Source organism: Salvia hispanica, chromosome 2, assembly GCF_029641045.1.
Source record: "Salvia hispanica isolate PSC_SH4W2 chromosome 2, Shi_PSC_v1, whole genome shotgun sequence".
Taxonomy (NCBI): Eukaryota; Viridiplantae; Streptophyta; class Magnoliopsida; order Lamiales; family Lamiaceae; genus Salvia; species Salvia hispanica.
This window is the reverse complement of record NC_142693.1, coordinates 1,169,256-1,188,291: the sequence shown is the minus strand read 5'-3', so window position 1 is coordinate 1,188,291 and position 19,036 is coordinate 1,169,256. Positions and strand designations below refer to the sequence as shown.

General features: G+C 37.4%; 3 protein-coding genes across 19 annotated transcripts; 1 reads left to right on the top strand and 2 right to left on the bottom strand.

The window, feature by feature from the left end:
* The first annotated feature begins 577 nt into the window (after window positions 1-577).
* On the top strand, window positions 578-18,524 carry LOC125213883 (BRASSINOSTEROID INSENSITIVE 1-associated receptor kinase 1-like). Of its 13 annotated transcripts, XM_089064699.1 has the most exons (10): window positions 13,874-14,055; window positions 14,136-14,215; window positions 14,474-14,611; window positions 14,862-15,120; window positions 15,864-16,086; window positions 16,195-16,265; window positions 16,855-16,959; window positions 17,070-17,372; window positions 17,478-17,854; window positions 17,964-18,524. In XM_089064699.1, the coding sequence occupies exons 5-10, from the start codon at window positions 15,953-15,955 to the stop codon at window positions 18,249-18,251; spliced, it is 1,278 nt and encodes a 425-aa protein (XP_088920825.1). In that variant the 5' UTR covers window positions 13,874-14,055; window positions 14,136-14,215; window positions 14,474-14,611; window positions 14,862-15,120; window positions 15,864-15,952; the 3' UTR covers window positions 18,252-18,524. The 13 variants fall into 13 exon arrangements, 12 of the variants coding, with proteins under 12 accessions (XP_047970637.2, XP_088920826.1, XP_088920829.1 ...); XR_016135512.1 differs by lacking the exons at window positions 13,874-14,055; window positions 14,136-14,215; window positions 14,474-14,611; ... (5 more) ...; window positions 17,478-17,854; window positions 17,964-18,524 and adding exons at window positions 579-751; window positions 818-879; window positions 1,064-1,168; ... (4 more) ...; window positions 3,436-3,518; window positions 3,891-3,934; XM_089064698.1 differs by lacking the exon at window positions 14,474-14,611 and having other exon boundaries at window positions 14,862-15,117.
* Window positions 7,793-10,026, bottom strand: LOC148931333 (G patch domain-containing protein TGH-like). Its single transcript, XM_089064692.1, has 5 exons — window positions 9,889-10,026; window positions 9,517-9,810; window positions 9,301-9,429; window positions 8,937-9,155; window positions 7,793-8,854 (listed from the first exon to the last, which is right to left on the bottom strand). The coding sequence occupies exons 1-5, from the start codon at window positions 9,958-9,960 to the stop codon at window positions 8,201-8,203; spliced, it is 1,368 nt and encodes a 455-aa protein (XP_088920818.1). The 5' UTR covers window positions 9,961-10,026; the 3' UTR covers window positions 7,793-8,200.
* Window positions 10,027-12,483, bottom strand: LOC125213923 (putative serine/threonine-protein kinase PBL3). Of its 5 annotated transcripts, none has more exons than XM_089064707.1 (6): window positions 12,257-12,483; window positions 11,635-11,909; window positions 11,419-11,554; window positions 10,997-11,082; window positions 10,693-10,846; window positions 10,027-10,450 (listed from the first exon to the last, which is right to left on the bottom strand). In XM_089064707.1, exons 1-6 carry the CDS (start codon window positions 12,408-12,410, stop codon window positions 10,152-10,154), a joined length of 1,104 nt encoding a protein of 367 aa, XP_088920833.1. In that variant the 5' UTR covers window positions 12,411-12,483; the 3' UTR covers window positions 10,027-10,151. The 5 variants fall into 5 exon arrangements, with proteins under 5 accessions (XP_088920833.1, XP_088920834.1, XP_088920831.1 ...); XM_089064708.1 differs by having other exon boundaries at window positions 10,997-11,079; window positions 12,257-12,482; XM_089064705.1 differs by having other exon boundaries at window positions 10,946-11,082; window positions 12,257-12,481.
* Window positions 18,525-19,036: the final 512 nt, after the last annotated feature.

Here is a 19,036-nt window from a genome sequence, read left to right as displayed (position 1 = left end):
ATTAAATTAGGGGCATTTATTTTTATTTGATTATTTGAATTAATTAGTTTTATAGTATTTGGTTCGATTGACTCTTATACATGATAAATTGAAGATTCGTGATCATTAGAAATGAGCCATTCACCCTTTAAAATGGCTTATAAGAGAGGTTATCCATACTTATATGGATGAGCTAAGATCATTACCAAGTCGATGTGGGATATGATTTAAGAGTTTCAACATCGGGATTTTGTAAATTCTATGTTATAGATCGGAGGTTCATGATAATCAACTTAATAGTGATCATTCAAATGGGTGATCGAGTCAGACCAAAATGCCTGCTTAGAGTATTAGATTTTGTCTTGATAAATTAATAATTAAAACAATCAATTAATCACCTAATTAGTCGGTTTTATTGCATAATGATATTCTGTCCCCTATTCAAGCAGTGAAAGTGTTATGTCTTGTGTTTCCTAATCCTTGTTAGTCATCAGTTCTAATGACCAAAATCATTCTTATACTACATTTCTACAATGTTCAAACTTTATCTAAAACAAAAAAGTGTGAACTTAACTTATTAACTAGGAAATATTTGAATTAATCTCGTGCAATGTTGGTAGGATAATTGAAGGTGAAAGATGTCGTATTCGTCGTCTCGGGATAACTGGGAGAGGCTGGTGACAGCAGTGGTGAAGAGAGAGCAGATATGGCAACTCTGTCATCAAAACTCCATCTCCACCATTGCTTCTGAATATACCGACGTAACTCTCAGGTAATTGCAAGTTAACTTTGCTAGTCTCTGGTTTTTTTCAGATAACATTGCTGACATTTATTTCAGTTTTTCAAGTCTGAGACCTGTTTCCTCACCATCTCCACTTATAAACGACTGTATCGTCGAAGGTTAGTTTGTGATTTATAATATATATTGGTCGTTGTGAGATTGGTGCATAGATGTATGGAAGCTATGAAAGGCTAGGTGAAAAACAAGGATGTAGTAGTAAATTTATATCTCCATTACCTTTGTAAGTGCTTAACGCTTATAAATACACAATGTAGGAGAACTCTGACGAAAGGACATTTGCAGATAGGAAAAACGCTTCCAAAACTACCTCACGGAAGCTATTTTCTGCTTTGCGTTGGAAAAGGAAACCAAAGGACCGTGACCTTCACCATTCTCTCGTTAGCCATGGTCAGTTGCAAATTGGCTTGAATAAACTTTGAATACATATTGCATATGGCTATATATAGAGAAACATGTTGAGTCCAAACATAGTGATGCATTTTTTTTGTCCGCTGATGAAGTGATTTCGCGTTTAAAGAACTTTAGCCTACGCGAGCTACTTGTTGCAACAGAAAATTTTAGCGACAAAAATGTCCTTGGATGTGGTGGACATGGTACAGTATATAAAGGTAGATTGGCAGATGGTTCTCTTGTGGCAGTTAAAAGATTAAATCATGAAGTGTTTGAGACAGAACTAGAAATGGGAAGCCTTTTAAAGCATCGTAATGTAATCAGGCTGTATGGATTTGCCATTACACAAGTAGAACGTCTGCTTGTTTATCATTTCATGGAGAATGGAAGTGTGGCATCATGCTTAAGATCAGGCAAGCTTAACCAACTCTTATTATGTGTTTATTTTTGTTATATCAATGATTTACATGATGAGGTGTGTGCTAAATGACTCTAGGGACACAGCCTACACTTGGCTGGCCAATTAGAAACTCGATAGCACTTGGGGTTGCAAACGCTCTAGCTTATTTGCACGAAGAATGCATCAGAACTATCATTCATCGTGATGTAAAAGCTGAAAATGTATTGTTGGATAAGAACTTTCAAGCATTCTTGGCTGACTTCTCCTTGGCCAAATTCATGGACTGCCGCGATGATGGTGCCGTAAAAGGGTCAATGGGTCACATAGCCCCTGAGTACCTCTCCACGGGAAAGTGTACAGAGAAAGCCGATGTTTTTAGTTATGGGATCTTTCTTCTTGAGCTCATCACAGGACAGAACATACCTTCTCTTCATCAGCTCGCCAATAATGACAGGATGAGGTTACTGGAGATGGTAAGTCTTATATCAATAGCTATATGCAATGTGTATACAAAGTTAAACAATTGATTTTATTTTTGCTTCTTCCATAAATGTGGTCAAATACTCAATCATATTCCGGAATCTCTTTGAACCAACTCTCTTTTACACATTTATAATTTATGTTATAGGTAGATGAAATATGCAAGGGGAAAAAATTTGAAGTGATGGTTGATTCAAGTCTTGAAGGTAATTATGTAGAAGAAGAGGTGGAGAAGTTGTTTCAGTTAGTCCTCAGCTGCACACAAGATGATCCAGATGAACGTCCCACGATGTTAGAGATTGTGAGAATGATGGATGGCCTAGACGATAGGTGGAAAGAATTCTCATCGCATAGTTTTGGAAGTGACGTTATCCTTGGAAATACCCCTCCCATCCCTCTCGTTACAGAATAGATCGTCTTGACTTTCTTTCACTGTGGCAGAAGAGCTATCCAGTCCCAAATGATTCAGGCAAGTCCTCGTATCGACTTGCATAGACCGTCACCTTCTCCCTTGTCCATTTCCTGACATTCTTAGTTTATCAAACTCTTTGGACCGAAGATTTGTGTAGTTTTTCCAGCATCGACTCGTCTTTTCTGTAGTTTGGGCCAAGATGATAATGCTATAATATTTCAATCACCGTGTACTTGATTGCATAGCATTTGATTTGTTTGATGTACTGTGTATGAGACTAGTATATTATGAGTGTAAAAAGAGAAATTGCAAACTTTGTTGCTTCTATCCGGCAGAGTTGTCAAAACTGGCACGACCCAAGCTTATTCGAGCCATGGTCATTTTTGGGAGTGTCTCAACTTAAGCTTTCTCCAACCTCAAAAAGTACTATTAGAGTGTGTTCATAAAACTCAATATGCATACTTGAACTGTGCATTATATGTCATTCCATATTTTAACATTCATTTGTTACTTGAATATTCAACCTCTATTTTACAGTATGTTTCTATTGTAGTTTCATATGACGAGGGTAGTTATGGGAATAATATCTAAATTGATGAAAAGTCAAAGCCAATTATTTCAATATTACTTTATCTGCATTCATTAAATTGCTGAAAAGTTGATAGGGACATTTATTTCTATTTCGCAGCAATTTCTGAGAAGAAGGCTAGCAATTTCATCTGAATTTGCATTACAGTTAAATTGTGGCAATGTTGGTTGTATACTATAAGGTGAAAGATGTCATATTCGTCGTCTCGGGACAACTGGGAGAGGCTGGTGACAGCAGTGGTGAAGAGAGAGCAGATATGGCAACTCTGCCACCAAAACTCCGTCTCCACCATTGTTTCCGATTATACCGACGTAACTCTCAGGTAATTGCAAGTCAACGTTGTAAGTCTCTGCTTTTGATAACGTATCTGACGGTTATTTAAGTTAATCTTTCAGTTTTTCAAGTCTGAGATCTGTTTCCTCATCATCTCATCAACTTCCACTTATAAATGACTCTATCATCGAAGGTTAGTTTTGTGATTTTATATATATCGCTCGTTGTTTATTTGATGCATAGACGTAGTCTACAACTATTAGATACATGGAAGCTTTTTAAAATGAGATGTGGTTTAAATATTTGTCAGTAGAAACAGAAACACACAGAAAACCTCAAAGGCAAACAAGTCATAAGCTCAAAAATCTTGAAGAGAACAGATCATAATGAGTTAAATCTTAAAGTGTTCATTAAATTACTTGTCAAACATCTTAGTTATATGCTTCTAAATAATAATCAATTGTTGCTCTTTTGTTAGGACAGAGCGAGTAACATCTGTCTGAAAAGAAAGAAAAAAAAGTGACAATAAATTTGTAAGTCCTATTTGACAAAGTAACCATTGCAGATAGGAAAAATGCTTCTAAAACTATACCACGGAAGCTATTTTCTGCTCTGCGTTGGAAAAGGAAGCCAAAGGACTGTGATTTGCGCGAAGGTTTGGTTGGCATTCCCGGTTAGTTGCAAATTAGCTTGCTGTATACAAATTGCATATAGCTATATTGCAGGCATAGTAACTTACTTGTTTTTGACTACTGATAAAGAGTATGAAGGACTTGAGAGATTTTCCCTACCCGAGCTACTCGTTGCAACAGGCAATTTTAGCAAAGAAAATGTCATCGGACGTGGTGGATATGGTACAGTATATAAAGGTCAACTGAAAGATGGCTCTGTAGTGGCAGTTAAAAGATTAAAACAAGTAATTGAGTCACAACTAGAAATGGCGAGCCTTGTAATCCATCGTAATGTAATCAAACTTATTGGATTTTGCATTACACAAGAAGAACAGCTGCTTGTTTATCCTTACATGCCGAATGGAAGTGTTGCATCATGCTTAAGATCAGGTAAGCTCACTCAGCTCCTATTATGTACTTTTTTGTACAAGAATGCTTATGTCTTTAATTCTTTACATATGATGTGCGGATTCCAGGGACACATCCTACACTTGACTGGCCAACTAGAAACTGGATAGTACTCGGGGTTGCAAGAGGTCTAGCTTATTTGCACGAAGAATGTGTAAGAACTATCATTCACCTCGATGTTAAAGCTGCAAATATATTGTTGGATGAGGACTTTGATGTAGTCTTGGCTGACTTCTCCTCGGCCGAATTCATGGACTGCCGCGATGATCACATAAGAGGGACAATTGGTCATATAGCCCCCGAGTACGTCTCCACCGGTAAGTGTACAGAGAAAGCCGATGTTTTTAGCTATGGGATCTTTCTTCTTGAGCTCATCACCGGACAGTATATTCATGAACTTCAACCGCTTGCGAATAAGGATGGGATGCAGTTACTTGAGATGGTAAGTCTTATATAGATAGTTATATGCAATCTGTATACAATGTTAAAGAATTGATTTTATAATTTTATAGGTATATACAGTATACAAGGGGAAAAAATTTGAGGTGTTGGTTGATTCAAGTTTGGAAGGAAATTTTTTAAAAGAAGATGTGGAGAAGTTGCTTCAGTTAATTCTCATCTGCACACAAGATGATCCAGACGAACGCCCAATGATGTCGGAAGTTGTGAGAATGATCGAAGATGGCGAATGCGATGAGAGGTGGAAAAAATTCTTACGGCATAAAATATTTTTATCCCCTTGGAGTTGCATCCTTCGCATTGAAGAATGGATGATCTTTGATAGTTGTTCTTTGACTGTGGCAGAGGAACTATCCAACCCCAGATGATTCAGGCAAGCGCTGCTATGAAACCAGCTCGTTTCGACTCCCATAGACCATCACCTTATCCCTTATCCATTTCTGGACATTCTTAGTATATCTAACTCTTTGGACCGAAGATATGTGTAGTTTAGGATGATGACAGTTTTAGTTTGGCATGATCATGAGATCATTGTTGTGATTGCATTCATGGAAGATGAGTTTGTGTGTGTTGTTTCACCTTGGCCAAACTCATGGACTGCCATGATTATAGTGCTATAAAATGGACAATTATGATATTAGAGCATCCGCAATGGTCGGCTAGCGACCGGCTAGCCGATTCGTCGCGCTGGCCGATCGGCTAGCCGAACCATTGCAGTCGGCCAGCGCAAAATCGGCGAGCGGATCGGCGTGGGCTCGCGATCGCTTGTCGCTGGCCGAAACGCTAGCCGATCGGCTAGCCGCCATTGTGGAGGCCCGATCGGCCAGCGATCAGCCAGCGCCGATTTTCGATTTTTTTTTTTTTTTTTTAAATCATATATAAACGCGATTTTCGTTTCATTTTCATTTGCACCACTTGTTTTAACGAGTTTTCTCTCTCTCTAACTTTCTGTTCATATTCAACTCCAAAAGGATATAATTGAAGAGTTGTGGGCGGAAGACTGCACGACGATAGTTTTTTTTCTTTATTATGCATGTACTTTTTTTTTATCTATGTAACTTTTTTAAATGCAATTAATGAATTTTCCCGTACACGTGTCTAAATTTAATTTCGTATTTTAATCGTAATTTTAATTCCGTAAATGTAGTATATTTTGAATTGTTTTTATTGCGGCTGGCCTATGGCTGACCTAAATCTGACGTGGCAGGTGGTTTTTTTAGTGTTGCTGACGTGGCAGAGGAGAGAATGGCTGGCCTAAGCACCATTGCGGATGCTCTTATAGACCAATATAACTTAAAGAGAAACAATGAAAGAGATGCTAGTTAAATCATAAATAAAGAGACCATGCCCTATCTCAAAAATTCATCAAAATGCTAAAAGAAAATAATTACAAAAGTTAGGGCATTCAAGTTCATAGAAACGATGAAGTGTAATAAAGTTGTGGCACTTCTCATTCATCTAATGAAGTAACCATTATTGATACTCTTCAATAGAAAAAGGTTCATAGACTAGACTGAAATGAAGCTTCCTCTATATTCAACAATCTCATCCATGCAAATAACTTCCGAGACGGAATGCTTGCAGATGAATTTGCGTGCACTATAATCATACACAAACACACCGGACTGATGCATAAAAAACACACAACAAGTCCTGCTCAGAGGTACCTCAGAGCCCGAGAGGGGTACTCGTACGTTCATCACGTGATTCCAACTCAGTTCACTTCCTTCACATCTCGATTCATAAATCTTCACTAAGTTATCACTTCCACAAGTCAGGAAATCAAAGAGACGAAACGAGTGCTCATCTTCGGCAAAAATATGAGAGACTGTGTGGACGCGGAGGGCCTCGCCTCTAACAATAACAAGATGAATGTAAGGGTAACCCACAGGCAGTGTGATTTCCCGAAACACTTCATTCTTCATATCGAAGCTTAATATCTTCCGCTCAACATCTCCTCCAACCTTTCGCAGATATGCGTACCAGTGAACAAAGTAGCCATTCTTGCACCCGGATTTAATGGAAACAACTAAGTCAATAGCTAGATCTTCAATAACGATGTCCGCCAACTCCCTCCAAGAATCCGTACTTTTTGAGAACACTTGGGCATGGAAATAGCGGTGTTGGTCACATGACAGCAGCTGCACTACTTTGTAGTCTTCGTCGAAACCAATTGCAACCTTGCGCCTGTACATTGTATACGAGCATTTGGAAGGGGAAGATGCTTTAAGTGGGAGAAGTTTGAGTTTGCCTAGAAACGGGTTGCATATAGCTACGGGCACCTGAAACATAGTTGGGTTAATGCAGATTAGACCCTTAACTGCGTCAACTAACATAAGTGACTTCCGATCGCATTGAAGCTTTATCGACAGTTCCTTTTGCACTCGATTTACAAGATTGGGAAAAGTGACTTGCAGACATAGCTTGTCTTGTTCATTGGAATGAGTAAGTTGTAGATGGACCATGTCGTCTGATTTGTCGTTGTTGTGAGTGTGCAGTTTTTGGAAAGGCTGTGAATCGATGATATTGCCCCAAGTTTTGCAGACAGCTCGGAATCTCAAGAGGGATGGTACAGGCAGACACAACAGAATCTCAGACAACACATCATTGTTCATTGCAATGTGTTTAGCTGATGAAATCGTGATACATATATGATAGACATATATAAAGTGTGTTTTGTTGGCCTAATCCGGATCGGTATATGATACGACATATGTTTAATAAGGAAATATTTAATAATAATACGACATATGTCAAAAGATTCAATACAAGGAAAGAGTGAATAGATGGAAAAAAGAAGATTTTTTCTCAACACAAAATCCGCGTGTACTTGCAAAGATAAGTTCATAATAGGGTTAATTGTATTATAAAATCCTAACTTTGGAGTTATTTGCAAAATATTCTGAATTTTAAAAAATTACAACCAAAATAGCTCGAATTTTTATATTGTAAATATACCAAACTTTAGAAAATACAAAAAATGAAATGAACTTTTCATGAAAGTTGTAACAATGACACGAATTTTAAAAAATATCCATCATGGAGCGATGTGCATCCGAAAATTTGGAGCAAGCTTGCGTGATCGTTACCCATTCCAACAAACGTCATTTGGAGCCCGGTGGCTTTAGCTCTACAAGAAAACACAAAAATCGCGCTGACGAGAGGCGAAGCCCTATTCATGAAACCTAGAACATGATTCAGTGTCAAGCAATCTAACCCCATAATCCAAAAATCGAAGATGATCCCGTGTCGAGTAATCCATCCCCATAATCCCAAGAATCCAGAGAGCCTAGTTGACGCGATGCTGATAAAATTAAGTGTGTACACCTCATTGTTCCTAACGTTTCTTCTTTCTTTTGTGTCTTTCTTCGTGCTCAGAGGCTCGATGGGATCGGCTTGGAGAGTCCTTCCTTTTATGTTTACCGTGCTTCGAGTGGCTTCTGCTGCTGCTCTTTCCCCTAGAGGTTTCCTTGTCGTCTCTCCTCGACCTTGAGTGGTGTCCTCGAACATCAGAGTCATCCGATGAGTCAGTGTCTGAACTCCTGCTTCTCCTTCTCTTATGCCTGCGGCTCCTTGAGTGCTTTTTGCTCCTCTCGTCTTCTGAAGAACTAGCTTTGCCACTGCTCAAACGAACATCTTCTCCACGGCCCTTGCCGGATTTAGTTTCTTTACCATCTGAGTGATGTGTGGTTGCTCCATTTTTGGAACTTTGGCCTGCCCTTTGATCAACTGGCATTGTCATTTTAGCCGGAAGAGGGCTCTCGTTTCTCTCATCTGTATCAGTAGCGACTCTTTTGCCAGCTTTATTTTCCGGGGGTGGCATCTCAGGAGGGACCAATAAACCTAGTTCTTTCCCTAGTGTTTCTAAGAAGTCCCCAGCCATTAAACGATTAAGAGTCGTATTTGCAGCTTCGATCTTCTTCTCTGTATCCTCTGCTTGATTGGATGTGCTGTTTTCTTCTTCATCATCTGAATCATCAGAAAAAATTGCCTGCAAAAACAACGAGCATCAGTTAGCAATCCAAGTAGCAATAACACTAAGATGTAACAATATATAGAGGTGATGGAAGTACTTTGTAGAGATCAACGGGCCTCTCAACATTTTCGACTTCCACCTCAATCTCAGCTTCCTTATCGATTGCTTCATTTTCTTTCTTCCTGCTGTGCCCCTGAGGTTGTGAAGATGATCTCCGCTCCCCGGGAACTTGTTCTTGGACATCTGCAGCTCTGATGGAATCCGGCATGAAAATCAAAGAGTCCATTTTGCTCTTCAAGCGTGGAGCAGGAGGTGGCTGCACATTCGGATAGGTATATAGTTTGTTAATAGTCTTTAAATGCCATAGCTGGCCACGAAAGCAAAATATCGGTAGTATAGAAGTCATCTAGTGTAATATCGGGTAAACGAAAAACAGGAACAATGACGTGTAAATGGAATACCTTGCCCATGTAAGGATCAATCAAATCAAAACGCTTGCATAAGATAGGTGCAGGTCGCCACTGAAACTCTTCCCGCTTCGGATACATTGCTTTAGCTATCAATTCATCTTCAAGGGAAGATGTATGTTTCTGCATAACCATTCATGTCGATGATGCATTATGGTCAGCACGTAATTAACTTAGTACCTGCAGCCAAACTTCTACTACTATACATACCTCTACTCCACCAGCAGTGAACTGTAATCCTGAAACAGCCGACAGGTCCTTAAGCAACTGACTGCTCACCTGCCTTTCGTTACCTAACTTTGCTTTCTGCACCGCAGCTGCAGCTTCTTCAAATTCTAACCTTTCACGAGCACGGACATATTCAGACATATCACTGGAAAGTCTGGAACCACCAGAGTCTTTAGTTCGAAGACCTCCTTCGAATTTCTCCTTCAAGAATAGTTCAAATCTGATCTGTTTCGCTGGGTCGTATTGGAAAGGTTTTCTGGCATCTGCTTGTTCATTCTATCAGAAAATACAAATCAGTATCTTGTAGCAGTATCCGGGCTAACAGAGATAACCAATGCATAAAGAGGTACTCACCGCCGATGTAGGTTTGGTGAATGTATCTGATAGTTTTATTTGAACATTTACAGATGCAGAAGAAGCCACCATAGAGCTTGTATCTCTTAAAGCCCATATTCCGTATTAAGAAAAATTCATTCACACACTGCCTCGGTATATACTAGAAAAAATACTTAAAAAGTAGATACATAGGAAATTAGGAATCATATGTTTATAGATACACTATAACAGAGTTTCTAACATTTTTCCTGAAAACTATCATAACCAAACATACATGGGTATTAGAGTGATTCAAGCACACCTACAACCTTGGACATTTTTGGTCTTAATCTTGGTTCTAACATCAGACATTGCAGACATATCTTGGCAACTTCATATGCTTCTTTGGGAGGGTATTTACCCTCTAATCCACAATCCACTATCCGTGACAGTTTGTTTTCGTTACTTAAATAAGGTTTTGCCCAATTGATCAGATCACGCTCTCCTACAGGCCGCTTAGAGTCGAAAATTCGAAGACCTGTCAATAATTCAAGCAAAACAGCTCCAAAACTATACACATCACATCTCGTGGTCAAGTGACCTGTTCATGAAAAAACAGCATCCTTCAGAGAGAGCCAGGCCAGTAGCTAGACTTAGTAACTTACTAGGTTTAGAGATGAAATTGAAGCTCAGGAAAATATTTGAGCTGAGTTCGTATGCAAGTTGTAGATAGAAACTAGGAACGAAACAAGCTGAGTTTGAGCTGAGGCCTAGTTTGTTTGGTTTACAGCACTGATCATTCTTTTAAACTAGTAATTAGACGAGGAGTAGAGATGCAAGAACCTGTTGCCACGTACTCCGGAGCAGCATATCCTGTTGCCACGTACTCGGGAGCAGCATATGCATATGTAACCATACCTCGAGTTGATAAATGAGTCGTGTCACCAGTAGGACCATCTCTTGCAAGGCCAAATCCTGACAACTTGGCGTTGAAGTCCTGCAATCCTCAATCAGAACCAAAAATTAGTTTGGATTGTATACAAGAACAGTTTTGAAAATAAAAACAGAGTACTTAAAAAAACTCTGCCAAACATACGCCATCTAAAAGAATGGAGCTACTCTTAATATCTCGGTGTATGACTCGTACTTCCAAGTCATGCAAGAAGGCAATAGCTCTTGCAGCACCTATAGCCACTTTGACTCTTGTTTCCCAACTAAGGGAGTTATGCCCTGCTACCAAGACACAAGAACTGACATTTATGAACATCAAAATTCACATTGTAAAGTGCAACTCATGGTTTGTAACAGATATGTGCATATTTTGTTAACAGACTTATTATGTTTTCCTTTTTGAGTTGTCCCATGTGGCGATGTGGGTCATAAGCCATACACTATAATCTTGCTCATTTAAATAATCGTGCTAAAAAAAGCCAAGTCTAATGAGACAGAGGGAGTACTATTTTATCTATTAGGCCCAACCTTCAAGAGGAAACATCTCCTAACAATATTTACTTAGAAAAAAGTTATATGCGAAGGCAGTCAATCAACTATCAAGTATGCCAAATTTACTTCTGAAGAGATGGTTGTCCAAGCTTCCTTTGCGCATGAACTCATACACCAGAATCCTGTTGTCATCATTGAAGCTGTATCCAATAAGTTTGATCAAATTTGGGTGACGGAGTTGACTCAAGTAATGTATTTTATCCTGCAACGTTTTTGTATGGTTGGTAAACATTACACTGTACGACAAAGAACTAAAGAGAAGTTAGGGGAAGAAACACCGACCAGCAATTCCCTATTCCCTTCATAACTTTCTAGATCCATCTTCTGGATAGCAACAGCAATCCCATATCCAGGCTTCGTTGCGGTAAGATAATTTTCATGGATCCATCCTTTATAAACACGACGAAATGCCCCTTCCCCCAACAACTCGCATGGGTGAAAGTTTCTGGTAGCTTTTTTTAACTCTTCATACTCTATGGCCATCACGTTACGGAAGAATAATGTTTCCTGACTAGAAAGATCTACCGGATCGAGCCTCTCGCCAGAATTTCTACAATCTTATCAAGATCACAAGAGAATTTTTTAAAATGTGATCAAATATGAAGGCATAAAATTGCTCATTAACATGAGGAATATAAGTGAAGAACTGACAATCTTCCATCAGAATAGAATTTTTTCATTGGCAAATACACTTGATTCTTAGAAGCTCTAGTACAATTAATGAAGACATGGTGTGAGAAACATTTTCAATTTATCACCGGAAATTTTAGATTTTAGCTTCACCAAACTATGATTCAAGAGCTGAACTATACAAATGCCCAATTCAAGTAAAACAGTAAAATTTGATATGAGATATGAACAAACAATACAGAAATTAAAATAAAAATAAAAATTGCTTCATCACCATTTCTGAAATCTCGGACGAAAGGACTAAAGCTGAAACTGAAACGAGAAGTGGCTGAGCTGCTGAAGCTTTCACAAAGGGCAAGTTGGCGGTATTCCTCTCTCTTCAAAACAGCTCCGACTAACCTCTCCCACCCATCGTAAATCCTCGACATTTTCTATAAATGTCACACAAATATGGAATTTCGAGTCGACATATCCCTTTTTATACTCTTTTTTTTATGCTTTTTTACACAAATATGGAATTTCTCTTTTCCTTTTCCTTACTTTTTGACTATCGCGGAGGTTAATCATAACGAGTATGCTTTGTATGAAATTTTCCGCGAAATTTAAACTAGGAAAGAATTTAAAGTTTATCCATTCTTTTCACTTATTTTATTAATTTTGCATTAAAATCTGTGTCGTTTCAAATATTTTTATTCTTTTAATATGTGAGGAGAAGTGATCAATTGCTAACTAACGAGCAATCTCAAACTAAGACTAAATCTTAGTCATTAGATTAAAAGATCTAGTGGTTGAAATAATGCCACATGAATTATATTTTTAATTAAGAAAATTAATAAATAAAATTAGAGGGTATTAATGTCAATTCTCTCTTATCAAAATCATCTTAAAACTTTAAATTTACGTAACTCTCTAGATTTAAATTATTTTTTCGCAAAAAATATATCAAATTAAAGATAATTTTACAAGGATTCCAACGAGATTTCAATTGCATATGTTATGACGACGTTCGAATGATGAAATTTGATATTTTTTATTTAGTTTTCGTAAATGTTAATAACAAGATTTTTTATCAACAAATACATCAACAAATTTCAATATAATGCATATAAAATCTCAATAAAACCATGTAAAAAATCTCAATAAATATGTGTTGATATTTTCTTGTAATAGTGTTGATATTCTTATGTCATATTGTTGATATTTGTCATACACTATGTTGATATAAAAAAAACATTCACGAAAATTATCATATGATAACATAATGACGATATTATCCTTTTTTTGATATTTTATTTACTATTTATTGAGATTCGTAAGATTTAATCACATTCACTCATTTTAAAATATAAGGATGGAGATTTAGTCTTGATTTTGAATTAGGATGCTATAAGCATTAGAATATGACCCTACGATTGAGTATTAATAAAATTGTGAAATACTATGTCCTTGTTGACCTATGAGACTAAGCTGCGTAGTGTTGACTTCATTATTGACTTAATATTTCTATCTACTGGAAATCTATCTACGTAATTAGTACTCCCTTCGTCCCGGCTAAGATGATACATTGCTTAGCTGGTACGAGATTTTAGGAGTTATTAGTTAAAGTGTTTAATTGGAGAGAGAAGGTGAATATAAGTTTTAAAATAGAGAGATAAAGAAAGATGAATATTTTAATAGAAGTGAGAAAAAATGGTTGAGTGTATTAATTGAAGAGAGAAAATTACCAAAAAAGGAAATATGTCATCTTAGTTGGGACAAACTAAAAAAGAAAACGTGTCATCTTAAGCAAGACCGAAGGGAGTACTAATGTTTTGTTTGAATTAGATATATAAAATCAAATTTATATATCTAATTCAAAGCTGATCTATAAATTTGATCTCCAACATATTTCCCCTTTTCAGCAGAATCCGATTTTTACAATTTGGTTGAAAGCTGAAGAGAGACGCTGTCGTCGTCGCGAGACAACTGGGAGAGGCTGGTGGCGGCGGTGGTGAAGAGAGAAGAAATATGGCAACTCTGCCACCAAAACTCCTTCACCACCATTTCATCTCATTCCAGTGGAGAAATTATCAGGTGGAGTATTTTCTGTTCATCTCAATTTGGGTGAAAATTGCATTTTCATGACTGATACCTAAATTTGAAAACATTTTTAGTATTTCGAGGATTGGATCGAAGAATAATTCCGAATCACCACAGCGTCGAGCTCAGCTTGCTAGCGGTTCTGGCATCGAAGGTTTGTCTACGATCGCTGGCGATTGAGTTTGCTTTTAGTAGTTGATGTAGAGACGCTGATGGAATTAGAATGTCTTGCAATTGCTTACATTTTGTCAATTTGTATTATTGGGGGAGTTGATTAAGAGTCTCTGTGCTTTGTGGAATGGGATAAAACTAGGCTTACTTTTTTGTTAGAAATTTAAGAAGAAACGGAGATGGTAATTCTTTGAAAATTTAGCTAACTACTTGTCTTAATTCTTAAATTTTCATGAAAAAGTGAGGAACAAGAAAAGATGGCAAAAAAGATTTAGACATCCAAAACTTGTTCATGTGATTGGATTTTGTCATACACTAGAAGAGCAACTGCTTGTTTTCCGCTTGATGGTCAATGGAAGTGTCGAATCATGGTTAAGGGGTAAGCCTGAAAGACTGCCACTCATATGTTAAAATAGCATGTTTGTTTGTTTACGAAGAACAGGTGCATTTCTCTAGTCTCTTGAGATATGTTTGCATCTTTTGTTTACTTATTTATGTTATCGCTTCGCAAACGCACCCTAAGCGTCGAGACAAAATCATTAATTTGGTAGGGGAAGGCATTTCTTGAGATGATTTAAACCATGCTTAATATTTACACAGCCAAAGTCAGCTCATACATCTGATCCCAGGTAAAAAGAAATTATGAAGATAGGAGATGGGAATCGATGGTTGACAAAGATGGTGGAGATGGTTCTGTGGAGGCAGTGGTGAAGCAGCTGGTAAATATAGCTGTTCTCTGCACACAATTCGACCCAGACAAATGTCCAAGGATGTCGAATGTGGTGAGGATGTTGGAAGCTGGTGGTGGCTCGGCTTAGTTGTCTGAGGAAGAAGTCAGAAAAGAAGAGTATCCTCTCAACAACTATCCCAATTCAGAGTGGATAGGTGGTAATAATATTTATTGTTTTGGTTTAGATGAAGAAGTACTATCTGGGCCAAGATGATCATGCTATTATATTTCAATCATCATTTACTTGATTGCATAACATTTGATGTGTTTGATGTACTGTGTAATAAATTTCTATTAGCCTATATAATAGTATGAGACTAATGTTAAAAGTGTAAAAAGAGAAATTGCAAACTCTGTTGCTTCTATCCGGCAAAGTTGTCAAAACTGGCCCGACCCATGCTTATTCGAACCATGGACATTTTAGGGAGGGTCTCAACCTGAGGTTTCTCCAACCACAAAAAGTACTACTAGATTACGTTCATGTACGGGCTGGTTTGAGCTAGCCCACTAGCTGAAGGCTAATACTTTTTAGGTCAGGTCAGGATGGCTAAGCTTCGGTCTATTGGTAAAGGAATTCATTGGGGACAGCTTTAGTTTCATAAAACTCAATATACATACTTGAACTGTGCTTTATATGTCATTCCATATTTCAACTTTCATTTCTTGAATATTCAACCTCTATTTGATGTTACTATTGTAGTTTCATATGACGAGGGTAATTATAATACTCACTAATTTCAATAAAATAAAACCAAACAAGACTTGGGAATAATATCTACATAGATGAAAAGTCAAAGTCAATTATTTTCAATTATTACTTTCTCTGGAATTGGCATAGTGACACTCCACTCAATTTTAAATTGCAGAAAAGTTAATAGGGACATTCATTTCTATTTCGCAGCAATTTCTGAGAAGAATGCTAGCAATTTCATCTGAATTTGCATTGCATTTAAATTGTGGCAATGTTCGTCGTATTCTATAAGGTGAAAGATGTCATATTCGTCGTCTCGGGACAACTGGGAGAGGCTGGTGACAGCAGTGGTGAAGAGAGAGCAGATATGGCAACTCTGTCATCAAAACTCCATCTCCACCATTGCTTCTGATTATACTGACGTAACTCTCAGGTAATTGCAAGTTAACTTTGTAAGTCTCTGGTTTTTCAGATAACATATCTGACAGTTATTTAAGTTGCATAGCATGGGTGTTAATACTACTTTAAGTTAATTTTTCAGTTTTTCAAGTGTGAGACCTGTTTCCTCATCATCTCATCAACTTCCAGTTATAAATGACTCTATCATTGAAGGTCAGTTTTGTCATTTTATATATATCGGTCGTTGTTTGTTTGATGCATATACGTAGTCTACAACTATTAGATAGATGGAAGCTTTGAAAATGAGATGTGGTTTAAATTTTTGTTAGTAGAAACACACAAAAAACCTCCAAGGCAAACATGTCATAAGCTCAAAAATCTTGAAGAGAACAGAGCATGAAGAGTTAAATCTAAAGTGTTTCTTAAATTACTTGTCATAAACATCTAAGTTATATGCTTCTAAATACTCCCCCCGTCCCCAAAGAGTGCATATTCTTGTGGGACGGAGGGAGTAATAATCAATTGTTGCTCTTTTGCATCCCATAATCATAGTTCTTTTCTTTGCTAAACGAGCGTTAGATTATATTTTTTCCTTAATATACTCTTATCTATATATTTTGGAAATTAAGGATCCTTCATTGTAGATGAAAAACAAGGATGTGGTAGTAAATTTATTTCTTCATTACCTTTCCAAGTGCATAAATACAGATCTGAAGTTGTGAGAAAGGGGCTATATTTTGTATAGAGAGAAAAAAAGTTTCAATAAATTAGTAAGTCCTATTTGACAAAGTAACCATTGCAGATAGGAAAAATGCTTCTAAAACTATACCACGGAAGCTATTTTCTGCTCTGCGTTGGAAAAGGAAACCAAAGGACAATCTGCGTGAAGGTTTGGTTGACATTCCCGGTTAGTTGACTTGCTGTATACATGTATTGCATATTGTGTATTCTATATAGCTATATAGACACATTTTGAATACCGCTTAGTAACTAATTTGTTTTTCGCTGCTGATGAAGAGTATGATGGACTTGAGAGCTTTTCCCGACGTGAGCTACTCGTTGCAACAGACAATTTTAGCAACAAAAATGTCATTGGGCGTGGTGCGCATGGTACAGTATATAAAGGTCGACTGTACAATGGCTCTTTAGTGGCAGTTAAAAGATTACAACAAGAAGTTATCGAGGCAGAACTAGAGATGGCTAGCCTTGTAATACATCGTAATGTAATCAAAATTATTGGATTTTGCATTACACATGAAGAACAGCTGCTTGTTTATCCTTTCATGCAGAATGGAAGTGTGGCATCATGCTTAAGATCAGGTAAGCTTAATCAACTCTTATAATGTGTTTATTTTTGTTATATGAATGTATATGTCCTCAACGTTTTTTTATATACATGATGAGCTGTGTGCTAAATGACTCTAGGGACGCAGCCTACACTTGGCTGGCCAGTTAGAAACTCGATAGCACTCGGGGTTGCAAACGGTCTAGCTTATTTGCATGAAGAATGCATCAGAGGTATCATTCATCGCGATGTTAAAGCTGCAAATATATTGTTGGATGAGAACTTTAGTGTAGTCTTAACTGACTTCACCTTGGCCAAATTCATGGACTGCCGCGATGATGGTGCTGTGAAAGGGACTTTCGGTCATATAGCCCCCGAGTACCTCTCCACCGGTAAGTGTACAGAGAAAGCCGATGTTTTTAGCTATGGGATCTTTCTTCTTGAACTCATAACAGGACAGAATATTCCTTCTCTTCATCAGCTAGCCAATACTCAAAAGATGGAGTTACTCGAGATGGTAAGCGTTATATTGCTATATGCAATATGTACAATGTTAATGAATTGATTTTAGTGTTGCTTCTTTCATAAATGTGCTCAAATACTCAAAGCATATTCAAATTTTATAGGTATATACAATATACATTGGGAAAAACTTTGAAGTGATGGTTGATTCAAGTCTTGAAGGAAATTTTGTAGAAGAAGAGGTGGAGAAGTTGTTTCAGTTAGTTCTCAGCTGCACACAAGATGATCCAGATGAACGACCCACGATGTTGGAAATTGTGAGAATGATCGATGGCCTAGACGATAGGTGGAAAGAATTCGCAGAGCAAAGTTTGAAGGAAAGTTTTAGAAGCTATTGGAATATCCCTACAGAATGGATCTTGACAGCAGAAGAACTATCCAGTCCCAGATGATTCAGGTTTTTAGGGTTGAAAAAACAGCTCGTTTCGATTTCCCTAGACCATCACCTTCTCCCTTATCCATTCTGGACATTCTTAGTTTATCCAACTCTTTGGACCGAAGATTTGTGTAGTTTAGGATGATGACAGTTTTAGTTTGGCATGATCATGAGATCATTGTTGTGATTGCATTCATGGAAGATGAGTTTGTGTGTAATTGTTTCACCTTGGCCAAACTCATGGACTGTCATGATTATAGTGCTATAAAATGGACAATTTGATTCGTAATAGGAAGTGCGTGAGCCGAAATTTGGTGTATATCACCAACTTAAAACTTGTCTCTAATGGACACCAGTCAATCGGCGTTATATGGGTGTAAACGGTGTTGTTTTTGTCCGATTTCTTCTCTCATATTGCGACCTAATTTTAACATCTTATGCTCCCTTCACCCCGAAATAATAATCAATTGTTGCTCTTTTGCATCCCATAATCATAGTCCATTTCTTTGTTAAACGAGCGTTGGATTATCTTTTTCCTCAATGTACTTTTTTCTTCAAATTTCAGAAATTAATAATTTTTCAGTTCAGATGGTAGTAAATTTATTTCTCCGTTGCCTTTTCAAGTGCATAAATACAGATCTCTATTTAATTAGATCAGGGAGAGTAAACATCCGTCTGAAAAGAGAAAAGAACAACATTAAATTTGTAAGTCATCTTTGACAAATGCTTCTAAAACTATATCACTAGAGCTATTTTCTGCTCTGCGTTGGAAAAGGAAACCGAAGGACTGTGATACGCCCA

Excerpts from the sequence above, each read along its gene's own strand:
- LOC125213883 (XM_048114663.2), top strand. The coding sequence starts at position 3,241 with ATGTCATATTCGTCGTCTCGGGACAACTGGGAGAGGCTGGTGACAGCA. Across the intron at positions 3,519-3,890 it reads AAATGACTCTATCATCGAAG|ATAGGAAAAATGCTTCTAAA; the intron begins GTTAGTTTTGTG and ends TAACCATTGCAG. Across the intron at positions 4,847-4,916 it reads GGATGCAGTTACTTGAGATG|GTATATACAGTATACAAGGG; the intron begins GTAAGTCTTATA and ends ATAATTTTATAG.
- LOC148931333 (XM_089064692.1), bottom strand. The coding sequence starts at position 9,960 with ATGGTGGCTTCTTCTGCATCTGTAAATGTTCAAATAAAACTATCAGAT. Across the intron at positions 9,430-9,516 it reads TCACTGCTGGTGGAGTAGAG|AAACATACATCTTCCCTTGA; the intron begins GTATGTATAGTA and ends ATGGTTATGCAG. Across the intron at positions 9,156-9,300 it reads TTGATCCTTACATGGGCAAG|CCACCTCCTGCTCCACGCTT; the intron begins GTATTCCATTTA and ends CCGAATGTGCAG.
- LOC125213923 (XM_089064705.1), bottom strand. The coding sequence starts at position 12,410 with ATGTCGAGGATTTACGATGGGTGGGAGAGGTTAGTCGGAGCTGTTTTG. Across the intron at positions 11,910-12,256 it reads CGTCCGAGATTTCAGAAATG|ATTGTAGAAATTCTGGCGAG; the intron begins GTGATGAAGCAA and ends GATCTTGATAAG. Across the intron at positions 11,555-11,634 it reads AAGGGAATAGGGAATTGCTG|GATAAAATACATTACTTGAG; the intron begins GTCGGTGTTTCT and ends AAAACGTTGCAG.